This window comes from Rattus norvegicus, chromosome 6 (genome assembly GCF_021556685.1).
Source record: "Rattus norvegicus strain SHRSP/BbbUtx chromosome 6, alternate assembly SHRSP_T2T, whole genome shotgun sequence".
Classification (NCBI taxonomy): Eukaryota; Metazoa; Chordata; class Mammalia; order Rodentia; family Muridae; genus Rattus; species Rattus norvegicus.
The window spans coordinates 96,976,383-96,989,218 of record NC_141539.1 but is presented as its reverse complement, the minus strand read 5'-3'; the positions used below and the strand labels follow the sequence as shown (position 1 = coordinate 96,989,218).

The window sequence follows — 12,836 nt, the reverse complement described above, 5'->3', positions numbered from 1 at the left end:
GTATTTCTGGTCTTCAAAACCTTATGTAACAACATTTTTCCTTTCTGTTTCATTTATGAGTATTCTGTCTTTGAAAAGACACAAAGTAGCTTTTTACTTAAGTGGCTTTTAATTCATTTCCGTACCAAGCACAGGTATGGGAAGGCAAAAACAAACATAGGCTTCTGCTTCTACTGGTGAAGTCTGCGTTTCCGTCCACAAGAAAGCTTCCCAGACTTAAATCCTTCCCTTAGTTCAAGAACTTGTCTTGTGTTTTTGTGTTCTGTGTGGTACAAAGTAAGAACTATCAAGAACGCAGAGTTCCTCAATAGCCTGTGGTCCTGTTGTTTTCTCCCTTCCTGGCCCCTGGGGAGCAAGCCTTACAGACTATTTCATGTTAGGATTCTGACTTTCTATGCCCTTCGCAAATGATTATACCCTTTCCTTGGTACAACCTCATCTCCATCCTAGCCAGCCACGTTCTTCCCTGTTCACCATTAGCCTCACAGAGACCTGTGCGAAATTGCTTTCCTAGACTCTCTCCTTCCGTTCTTGGATATTAAACCCAAGACTTGTAGGAGGAGCAGTTCAAGTGCCCTTCTGTAAGTTGGCCACTGAAATTCTTAGTTGTTTTACAATTAGCCATACTCATTTTAAGAAATACATTAAGACTTTCTTATGTATTGGAAAACTATAAATATAAAATCCAATATACATGTATCTATTGTTTTCAGAGCAACAAAGGAAGTATATCGAAAACAAATAAAACTCCTGACTGAAAATCTGGAAAGAGAACTTCAGAGATGGTAAAGTGTGTGTGTGTGTGTGTGTGTGTGTGTGTGTAGTATATGTTACAAATAATTCCAATAGAATTACTATCCTAAGTTAAATTGTATATAAATTCATTCTGAACTAGATGTGTTCATTAAATTGTTTGGGGGTTTGGGATTTGTTGTTGTTGTTTTGTTGTTGTTGTTGTGTTGTTGTTGTTGTTTTATTGTTGTTGTTGGGTTTGGGTTTGGGGGTTTTTTTGGTTTGTTTGGGTTTGTTTATTTTTGGTTGGTTGGTTGGTTCGGTTTTTCATTGAAAAACAAACAAACAAAAAACAGAGTTTTCCAAAGATTAAGGTTGCCATTATGCCACGATGTTTGCTGTCTGTCCAGACTTCTATTTATGGTAAGAGTAATGTGAGGAGCAGACTCCTGTGGACCGCTCTGCCTTACTAGTCCTAACCGTGGCTCGGTTTACTCCTTCTCATGCTCCCGCTGTAAAGCTGGCAACGAGAGTGGTCCCCTCCTTACAAATCTGTTGTGATTGTCAGAGACAATCCACCAAAAGTATGCAGATCAACGTACCCAGAAAGCACTCACTGGCCCTTAGCTGTATTTTATTAGTACTGTTGTTATTAATGTTATAGTTTATAAAACTCAGATCGTATATTTCTACTATTCTCCAAAGATATAGCTGTGGCAGAGAGAAAAGTTTGAGAATCTAAAACCTTGAACTTTCTCATTAACACTTTGGGCAATCCCAGGACTATTTCTGCCTATGCCTCTCTTTTCTCCACCTTCCCTGGGGCCTGCCAGGGAAGGCCTATCCTTGTTTCCATCCTTGATGTGAGAGAAGAGAGCAGTACAGTGTGGCTCTCTTCTGCTCTATGCTGATGGGAGTCAGAAGCACGTCTCACTTGCATAGCTCTTACACTCAGTGTTGAGGCAGCCAGTGCTCTGCCTTCTGACTGTTAGCATCTGCAGGGCACTTCGATGACAGCCCACGTGCCACTGTAAAATTGTGGTTGGTCAAGTTTTGCTCTGTGTTTGAGGGAAACCGCTGTGCCAATATAATTAATGGTCATTCTGTTATGTTCCTGTCTCTAGGGTCGTAAATCAGTGGAGACTACTCTGTTCGAGAAAAAGACATTCACGTTGGCTACATAAGACAAAGTTGACCTTGAGAAAAATCATAACCGAAATAGAGATTGCAGAAGAAAAACGACGTCAATTGCTCAAAGAGGTAAAGGAACCCAAAGTGTTTGGAATTATGGTAATTCCCTACACAGAAATGAGTCCCACCCATCTCAATATTTAAGTAATCCTTATTTTTACTAAAAGATATTTTCCTTTCTCCTAATTTGATGGTTACAATGAACTATTATTTTTCTTTCTTTAGAGATCTATCCATTTGTTGTATGTTAACTAGAGATGTTTAAATCTTTTTTATTTCATTACATCTCTTTATTTCTGTGAAGATAAGCACATGCTGAGGTGAAGGGCAGAGGACAACTTCAAGGGATTAGTTTTCTCCCTCCACCATATGGGTCCCAGAAATAAAACTCAAGTCACCAGGCTTGGGGGCAAGAGTGCCTACCTGTGAAACCATCTAGCTGGTCCAAGAGAGATTCAGCAAATACTAATGCTCTCTAGGGTGTGTCTTTGAGGTACGGAAGCAGGTCCTTGCTTCCCACAAATCCTTTATCATTCCTATGTGGACCCTTTGGATACAACCACGAGTCCCTTTAGATATGATTTGGTGGATGACTGAAGGAAGAAAGGTCCCCCTCCTCGGTGCTTGATGAAACATCCCTCAGTTTATCAGGTCATTTAGAAATGTCAGACTAACCATGACGCAAGTGATGACATAAGGTCCCGTTTCCCTCTGACTAGACAAAGCGTAGACAGAAGGAGATCAGTCGTTTTGTGAACCAAATCGAGACAATTAAGGAGCAGCTAGAGGTAGAGGAGAAAGAATACATCAAAAAAGAAAAAAAGTTAATGAAAGAACTAAACAAGTATGAGGTAAGCATCAGTTTGTGTGTGCGGATGCTTTTGGAAGATTCTATGAGGGGAGAAGAGTGATACTGTGTGTGACCATGATCACGTAAACATAAAATAAACCCTCCGGTGTGAGCCAAGGCAAGATCACAGTCCATTTCACATGCTTCTTCTTTATCTGAAAAAAAAAAACAGAAATAGGATACATTTTTTTTCTAAGTTATAAACAAAACAAAACCCACCCGCATGCACTTCAAATTTTGTCGATTAACAGACAATACACACTTCTAGGAAGGGTGGAGTTAAGAAGCCAGTGGGAGCTGTCACGATAAAGTGGGGAGAATGTCCGGGAGTAGATCTCAGAACCCCTTAAGAATTTTCAGAAGCCAACCCAGGGTAAATCAGGAGACGTAGAGAAAGTAGAGACAACAGGCATTGAACACATCCAGGCTTCAGATGCTGTAGACTGACAGCACACGCTCTCCCATACTGCCTCCCTACCCTTGGAGGCCACCACTGGAGAAACAGCAGAGGAGACTGAGATCAAGGGGAGGGCGTTTCATAGCTTGGATCAGAAGTAGGCACATCTATGATTCTCAAGGCAGATGGAATTTTCATTCAAATTGCAGGATACCTGTCTTCTCACTGTTGGTGAAGCTCTACACACTGTGCCGGCATTTTGTTTTGCTTTTAACTTATAGTGTGTTGGATATCATATTATTTATTTTTCTATTGCTGTGATAAAATACCATGATCGTGGTAACTTATAAGAGGAAAGTTTAATTAGCTGTCAATTCCCAAGGGGAAAGAGTCCGTTCTGGCTGAAGGTGGGACAGCCAGTGAGAGGCATAACAGCAGGGACAGGGAGTTGAGAGGCAACCTCTCAGCCACAAGCAGGAAGCATAAAAAGCAACTGAAAGTGGGGCAAGGCGTCATGATCTCAACGCCTGCCCCAGTGATATACTGCAGAAGGCCATTCCTAAACCTCTCAATTCACACCGCACACTGGGGACCAAGGACTCAGATACTCAAGACTGTGGGGGACATTCCTCAGTCAAACTACCACAGGTATATTGATTAGCTTTCCTTTGCTGTGATGAATACATAAGAGAACTTAAAAGAAAGAAATATTAAAGAAAAAAAAAGCCAACCCTCCTGATTTCAGAAGTTCAAATCCATGGCTTATTCCATGGTTAAAGGCTTGTGATGAGACAGAACAACATGGCCATCAGAGCCTGTGTAGAACAAAGTTAAATACTTCCTCATGGCCAGAATGCAAAAAAGAAAGAGGGGCAGGAAGGGGACCGGGACGAGACACCAGTGAAGGGCACATTCACCATCACCTGCTCCTTCACTTAGACCCCATCTGCTTCCACCTTCCCCCTCCTCTCTAACCCTACTCCCAACCCCCAGTAATAGCACTGCCCACAGGAGAACTAAGTTTTCAACACTAAAGCTATGGGTGACACTTCTTGTCCAATGTAACACTTGCTAACTATTCATAGAAAGAAGACTAGCGTTACTCAGGGGCAATCACAGCAATTACAACTCAAAGCGACCACGATCTTATCGAGCTGACTCCCTACTCAATGCTTTCCTGAAACTGACCAACTTCACAGAGGAGTCTCGCTAGGCTATGCCAAAGAGAGTCTCATAGTATCAAGGAAATAGCCCTCGAATGTCCGTATAAAGTTTCCCTGTGGTCTGAACTCACTTCCCCTCAACCCCATCCTCCTCTTGTGGGAACCCTTCCATCTCGCCTGTTCTTTCTAATATGAAGACTGAAAATTAAGCAGACACATCATCCAAACAAAAACGTCCTGAGAAAAACAATTGAAAGGGGGTACTTTTTTAAAAATGTGGCCAAACATTTCTTTACGAATTTAAAATGTGATTTAATATAGATGCGAAGACAGGTTGTCAATATGGGAAAATACAAGAGCTTGGAGAAGAGATGTCAGAAATGATGGCCACAAAATAGCTTGCGGTGAGATAGAAATAGATAGAGCTCGGGTAATAGATAAGCCAAAGAAAACACATCTGAAAAACAGAGAAGACTCAGGGTGGAGAGCATCCTCCATTTGACTGGGGCACCCCAAGTGACATCCTCCATTGGTTGTAGCATACCCAAACAGCTTGGCGTTCTTCTGGATGCTGAAAAACACATTAAATCCTCCAGAGAGGTACCTAAAGGAATGGCTCAGTGGTTAAGAGAATGCACCGCTACTGCAGAGGACTGGAGTTCAATTCCCAGCATTCACCTCAGGCGGTTCACGACAGACTGTACTCCAGGCTCAGAGGATCTAACACCCCTGGCCTCCACAGCACTCACGTACACATAGCTGTACAAAGACACACATTCATATACACAATTAAAAATAATCAAGTTAGTAATTTTTTTAAACCACAGAGAGGGGAGACCAGACATAAAAAGTTGAGAAGATCAGGTAGCACACTGGGAATTAATTCGCACTACAGAGAAAACTCAAGCAGGGACATGGGACAGGCTAGAAACTCGGTATTACCTGAGTACTGCTGTAAGTAATTTAGAGAACAATCCAGCTTTACTGGGGCCAAGGATGTATGCCACGTCTACAATTGTCTCCAGACACAGGACATGTAGACCCGGAAGTTCTACAGCAGGATAGTACTATCTGAGGAGTAAATAAGTGTTGGGTGTTGCTAAAGAAATGACCCAGCATTCTCAGAGTGGTAGAGTCATCTCCAGAAAGCAGAGGCTGGGAGTGCATCAGGATCACCAGGGTTTATTAGAGTAATTTCTGTGAAATCTCTGAGCCTTTTAGCCCTTACACAACTTGACAACGTGTTGGTAGAGGGAGGGGTCTGAATAAATTAGCCAATAAGAGAGTGCTCCAGAGCTGAAATGGTTTTGAGTTTGAAATACTCTTGAGTTATGCCCTGGAACAGTCACTGACTGAGAATTGCTCCCTGAAAGAGCAGAATATATTAGCAAGACAGCTGATGAAACTCCTGGAGGGACCAGCCATGTGAGCTCTAGCTAACCACTCCTCATACCATGGTAGCTCACTCCCTGTGTGACGATCCCCGAGTCCGCCACACATTAACAGACTTGTAATTTTTTCCCTTTGTTCTCCCTGGGCTTAGAAGCCATGGGAATATTCTAAAACGAGCTGGCTTTTACTTAAGTAAGATCACACAAATCACTCCATTGAACAGAATTCAGTAAAACAACGTTAGATTCAGGAAATTAACCAGGAAGCTTCTGCAACAACCTAAGTGAGAAACAGGGCTTCGCATAGGCCAGATCAGAAAAATACCTGAAGGTATTAAGAAGTCAGCACCCTAGTGTGTACATTCTGGGGCTTAAACCCAGGGCTTCGCACATGCTAAACACAAACTGTCAGTCAGTTCTTTACTACAACACTAACAGTTTACCACCATGCTGGGACAGTCCTTACCACATCCCAAAGCTAGGGAAAGGGACCCCATTCAATACAGTAGGTAACTTCATTCAGTGGAAGGAGGCAAGTTAAACCAGGAAGCAATAGAAGATATCTGTGGATAAAACAGATTGGTGTGTTGAAGAAAATAAATTAATTAATTAATTACAATTAAAAATCCATTGTAAGTGGTCCTTGTGCTTGCACTTGAATTGTAGCCTGTGTTCCACATCAAATCTCTGTCTCTACACGCTAATTCACAAAAGACAAGGACTGATGGCAACGGCATACCGTTGTGATAATTACGACAATCACCATCTGTATCCCCAGACACACTGTAAATCTGTTTCTGCCTCTGGCTCGTGCCACAAGGATCCCCAGGTAGAAATGAAACAATCTCAGGTTCTGATCTACGAACCATAAAGTACCCTCTGTGGGACCATTGCTCTCTCCAGCTGTGAGCTCTCCAAACTCACAGGACTCAAAGTCAAGATGTTCTGTTGTCATTGAGATCTCTGACGCATACCTCCCAAGGCAAACAGTCTTGCATATTAGTCCTGTTCATGAAATACAGTTCCAAAAACCTGGGAAGTGCTGTGTCTTCTAGGCAATAATGTGCTGGCTTTTCCATGGTGTTGGGAACTCTGCCACAATTCACCTATCAGAGTATTCCATAAGCTCTGTATATCTTTGGGTCCCACAAACTCTTCCAAGAAACAGAGCCACCATGAAATTGCTTAGTATAAAGTTTGACCTTCTGAAGCTATGCAGGCTGGTCACAGTCTATCTAGGCTCTCGACTTTATACCCCTTAGAACCTGAAGTTCGCAAAGCAAACACTTAAGAAAGACACACAAGGACAGTTGAAAGTAAAACCCACCAGGACTCTCAGGATAAGCTTCAACCCTCAGGCAGGGACAATTCTTTGCCTTCTGAGGCTCCAGTTTCAGAAGGTGGGGACCCTCAGGAGAAGTCAGAGCTATCATTGCTGAGCTGAATAAGCACTTGGCCCAGGAATCAGAGATGCTTAAGAAAAAGCTAGAATACGGGGCTGGGGATTTAGCTCAGTGGTAGAGTGCTTACCTAGGAAGCACAAGGCCCTGGGTTCGGTCCCCAGCTCCGAAAAAAAGAACCAAAAAAAAAAAGAAAAAAGAAAAAAAAGAAAAAGCTAGAAGATTCAGTCCTCATTGGCTGTCCCATTCCAACACCCTGATCCTACAGACAAAGCAACAACTTTCCTGATTTGTGCTATACCTGGGACCCATAGCCACTCCAAACACAAAAGGAGTGACGATGCCCCATGCAGACATCATGAATGAATGCACTCAGGCATGTCCCATTGCCCTTTTTCAGAGGAGGCAGTATAGATAATACAAAATTGAGTCTCTTACCCTGCTCAGTGCTAAGGCCTGGGGATATCATGTCTGCTTCAGTGGAGAACCCGAGTAGAGGGCATGTCTCCTTCAGTGACCCGCGAGCTGTGTGCTTATTATCGCTTTAACATAGGCGAGTGAGGCCTGCAGCTCAGTGCAGCCAGAGAAGACACTAATGGCTGTTTCTGCATCGATGAAAGACCTTGTGGCTAGCGTTTGGTGTGTTTCTGGCAAGCATCCTCACAAGTGTGACCTTCGCCTCTACTTGGGACCAAGGAGTGCTCAAGGGAGGGTTGGTGCATTCCAGGGTAATTTTATTGTCCAGTCAATCAATAAAAAGTAAACTTGAAATAGCAGATAATGTGTTTGAAGTAACCTGGAGTAAATGAGATTAGACCTCCTTAAAAAAAACCCAACAAACAAAACTATAGACTTCACTGGGAAGTTAATCCTTAAGAAAGACCAGGAAGGGGCAAGAGATATGGGAGTGATTATGTGGTGGTTTGAATAGGAACGACCCCCAAGGGCTCACAGATTTGAATGCATGGTCACCAGGAGTGGCAGTATTAGGAGGTGTGGCCTTGTTGGAGTAGGTGTGGCCTTGTCGGAGAAATTACATCACTGGGCTTGGAAGTTCAAATGCTCAAGCCAGACCCAGTGTCTCTCTTCCTGCTTCCTGTCTGGCTGTAGAACTCTCAGCTCCTTCTCCAGCACCAAGTCGGCCTGCATGCCACCAGGCTTCCACCATTAATGATAATGGACTGAACCTCTGCATCCGCAAGCCAGCTCCAATGAAATGCCTTCCTTTATAAGAGTTGTCACGTTCATGCTTTCTCTTCACTGCAATAGAACAGTGACCAAGTCCATTTATGTGTCCTTTCAATGGAAGCAAAGTAGACTTTCATTTGTCATTCCTGGTTCAGGTCATGGTAAGAGCACAGGACTGATAGGAGATCTTCGGCACTTCGGCACAGAGCTGACATGAAAGTTCAAAGAATGGCTTCCCTCCTTCTCCAGCCAGGAGAAGAATGAAATTTTGTTGCAGTTTGTTGCAGTTTCCTCTCCAACCCGAATCGGCCAGTACAAAGAAAACGCAACTCAATTAATATGAAAACAATCTAGCGTCTAGATTGGGCAGATCCACCCTACACTGTCCTATTCCTAGCTCCCAAATCCCTCATCCCTTGCACCTTTTATTTGCCAGGTCTCCAGCTTCTCCTTCTCCCACAACAACTCTCTCCTCGCTTCTTTCCTTTCTCCACCCCTGACTCCTCCCCCTCCTGACTCCTCCCCTCTCCTAACTCCTCCCCTCTCGCTCCCGACTCCTCCCTCTGCTCAATCTCGAGCTCTTGCCTTTATTTTACAAATTCAGAGAGAACTCCAAGGCAAACCACAACATGAAAGGGCCATTTCTGTTAAGGGCAGAGGCTAGGAGTAGCACCCACAGCTTCCATTTATAAACACACATCCAAGGGAAGCCATACGCCAGAAGGAGGCCAAGTACCCAGTTGTAACCCAGAATTCATGTCCTTGAAGGAAGAGAGAATAAATATTAAATATCAGCTGACTGTTTCTGCCTTAGTGACCATTTATAGATCTACTCTAATTTTCTAAGAGAAATGATTATTCCATTTGGAACTAAATAAAGCACGAGTTTGATGAATATTTTAGTTAGGTGTCTATTGCTTAGATAAAACTCTGATCATAAACAACCTGTCCAGGAAAGGGTTTGTTTAGCTTGTACATCCCAGGGCGTATATAGTCCATTGAAGGGGGCCAAGGCAGGAACACAATACAAGAACCTGGATTCAGGAACTGATGCAGAGGCTGTAGAGAAACACTGCTCACTGACTTGCTCCCCGTGGCTTGCTTGTTCAGCCTGCTTTCGTATATAAAGCAGTAGCACCTGCCCAGGGATGACACCTCCCACCCATCAATCAATCACCAAGGAAACGCCCCACAGGTGTGCTCACGGGCCAATCAGGTTGAGGCATGTTTTCAGTTATGGTTCCATCTTCCCAAATGACCCAGTCTGTGTGAAACTGACAAACACCGACCAGCACAAGGAAGTAAACGTATCTTCATGCTTTCCCCCAAGTCCCTTTGTCTGTCTCTCCTGTTATATCTGGCTGCTTCTTCGTGTCCGCATTTCTTGGAAGATCATGTTGTATTTCACGGCCCCCTTTCGTGGAACAAGGTAAGCCAAAGGCATCTTTCCTCAAGCGTGTTTTGGCTGCATACATAGTAGGAATGGAAACCCAGCAGCAGAATTCAGAACTGACAACCTCTTTGTAGATTGAATGACAGATTCCCAGGCTGAGTGAATGAGGTAGCACTTACTTATTAAATACAGGATGTGTGCCAGGTCCCTCTCTAGGCTGCTCCAATGGAAGACAGAGCTCTCCGCCCCCCCTCTTTGGAGAATGTCCCCTTTATTCACTCATTTTCCTCACTCAGCGTTACTTTCTTTGAAGGATCTAATCATAAAGGAAGCACAGATTAACAAAGTAAAAGAGGAGCAGCTAGTTGAAACCCTCCCACGGCTTCAGATAGCAGAAGACGACTTCCAAGAAAAAAGCAGGACACTCAAGTCCCTACAGAATGACATTTCAGGTGATACTTCAGACGTTTCCCTCTCCCTCCTCCCCTTCCTTTTCTTCCCTTCTCTTTCCCTCCTCCCACCTCCTTTCTTCCCCTAAAGTACATAGGCCTGTCCCCCAACCCACTAACCCATCCCTAAGGCCGAGATAAAGAAGGCTTATCAGAGATAGGAGCGTTCAGAAGGCATGAACCATGTATGTAAATATGTATCTTTTGCATCCCATCACACAGCACAACATGTGCACATGTAACTGTGCTATAATTTCAAATAAAAAAAAAGATCCTACACAATAAATAATTCGCAGTCACCTAGCCCTGTACCTAAGGTCCAGAATGTTTGACTTTTGCCTTCATTCAGGAAGTGGAGGGCCATTGCCCGGGAACTCTGCACAGGCCTTTGAGCAGACACCACTTAAAGATGCCTCCGTATGATGAAAGGACTGACTGTGGGACTCAGAAGGCCAGGGCCCAGAGTAAAAAAAACAACAAAATGTGAACATATACAAAATGAAACGTTAAAAAGTACTTTTAAAAAGATTTTCTTCTCCACACTGCTTTGTGCCGCCTAGAGGGAGACCATTTGATTTCTTCTACTGAGGAAAACTAACAATTCAAACCTTATAACCGATGCTGACAGCAGATAACACCTTCCGCTACAGTAGCTGGGAAGTAATAGAACACATTTCACAATTGCGTTGTAAATCTTGGTGTAAAATGTTGTGCCAATGGACTCACTAGCAACTAATCCTTGCACTGTTGGGATGGTCTGAAGAGTAAAAATTTGTCAAAGAAGAACAACACAACTTTATGAGGAGATTAAAGGGGAGAAAAACCTGTATGTAGGTAGGGGTGGAGAATTTGTAGACAGGAGTATTATGTTCTATGTCATGCTAAGAAATGAATAGAAAAGGTATGAAAATAGCCACATCCTTATTAGCATACAGTTTAAGAAAACTGAACTAAGTGGGAAGCACGACTAAAGGGACACTCCTAAAAAAGTGCTTGGGGGATGGGGAGATGGCTCCGTGATTGAGCATTTGGTACACAGTCCTGAGGACCAGGGTGCAGATCATAGCACCCGTGAGATAAGCCCGGCATCCCTCAACTGCCAGAAACATCTTTGCTGCCTTCTTCTGACCTTCCCCTCCCTTGGAGCGCACACATGCACGAATCCTCCCTCTGTCTCTCACACATACATAACCAAAACACACAAAGAACCCAACAGATAAAGTGGTTTGATTCTGAAGAACCAGACACGGGGGGGTAGATAGATGTCCAGGGAAACAGCCAGCTGCCTTTTATTGTGGTAATAGTTTATCACAGCATGACTGTTAAAACTATGCATGTCTTACATTATTAGGGTTTGTAAAACCAACTCTGTGGACAGTTATTTTTCTGTCTCTGTCTCTGTCTCTCACTCTCTCAACAGCAAAGAAACAGGAGGAGACTTTGTTGAGCACCTATATTTTCCGCTACAGAAAGGACATCATCAGATGCACGAACAACACGGTAAAGCCCCACTGTGCTTCATTTGTCTTGGTTTTCTGTTTTGTGCAATTTACGGTGTCAGGGATTGGATTCCAGACCTCACCTGTGCTAGGTGAGTTCTGTACCACTGGAACCATGTCCTCAGGCCTTAGTTTTCTCTGAGTTTTTCTGTGTAGTCCATCCTTGACTTAAACTCATGAGTCTCCTGCCCTAGCCTCCAGAGTGCTGGAATAAAAGGAAGCTCTCGCCCAGAGCCCTCATATCTTCTTCTTTAAATTGAAACATTGGTGCGTGCAAATAGCACTATTTACTCTATTTTCATGAAACCAACTGTTATTAAAGTTATCCTAACAATATTTGTGCTTAAAATTGTAGTCAATATATACATGGAGGATGAGAGGAAGGGGCATGGTTTTTCACTACTGTGATATATACCTGAGAAACCCGACTTAATGAGGGAAAGGTGTGATCTCAGAGGACCATGATTGTCTCACTTCTCCTGTTTCTGAGCTTTCAGCATTGAGGAAGGTGAATGGCTGAGGAAAGCCTTTTACATCATGGCCACTAGAAGGCAAAGAAAGGTGATGTGAGGAAGGGACCAAGACCAAGCCACACCATTCAATAGCGTATCCCCAGATATCCATTTCCTCCAACCGGGCCTCACTTTCCACAGTCCCACCACCTCCAAATACTTTGTACAAAGCTGGAGTCCCTCACTGCACTACATTTGCTCACTGAGCATCCTCCTGACCTAGTCATCTCTGCAATGCCCTCGATGGGAGCTTTACACATTTTCTGGGTATTATAGCTCCCAATTCTATCAGATTAACAACCAAAATTAAGAAGATGGGGCCTCTGGAACCAAATCAGGTATAATGGTAGAAAGAATATTGGGCAATGAGATCTAAACACTCTTGTTTATAGGATGCAGAATGGGCTGTGCTTTTTGAAGGTAAGTAGGCAGAGATCGAAGGAGATAGAGCAAAACAGGAGCCAGTAAAGAAATGTTTACTATCTTTCAAAATGTGTAATCTGTAGTTTCATTACAAACTTTTCATGTGGAGTTGGTTACTTGAACATGGAATTATCCTATTCTTTGATATAACCAGATATCAAACATGATTTCTGATAGGCTATGGGTATAAAGAAATATGAAAAAGAACATTACAACGAAGTGTAATACACACACACAAGCAATACATG

General features: G+C 43.3%; 1 protein-coding gene across 1 annotated transcript in view; it reads left to right on the top strand.

Annotated features, from left to right (window-relative positions):
- The window catches only part of Ccdc175 (coiled-coil domain containing 175), an 82,243-nt gene that overhangs the window by 56,672 nt on the left and 12,735 nt on the right, over window positions 1-12,836 (top strand). The window contains 5 exon segments of the mRNA NM_001164400.1: window positions 714-785; window positions 1,857-1,992; window positions 2,643-2,774; window positions 10,019-10,157; window positions 11,575-11,654. Of these exon segments, the coding sequence (NP_001157872.1) occupies window positions 714-785; window positions 1,857-1,992; window positions 2,643-2,774; window positions 10,019-10,157; window positions 11,575-11,654 (559 nt within the window).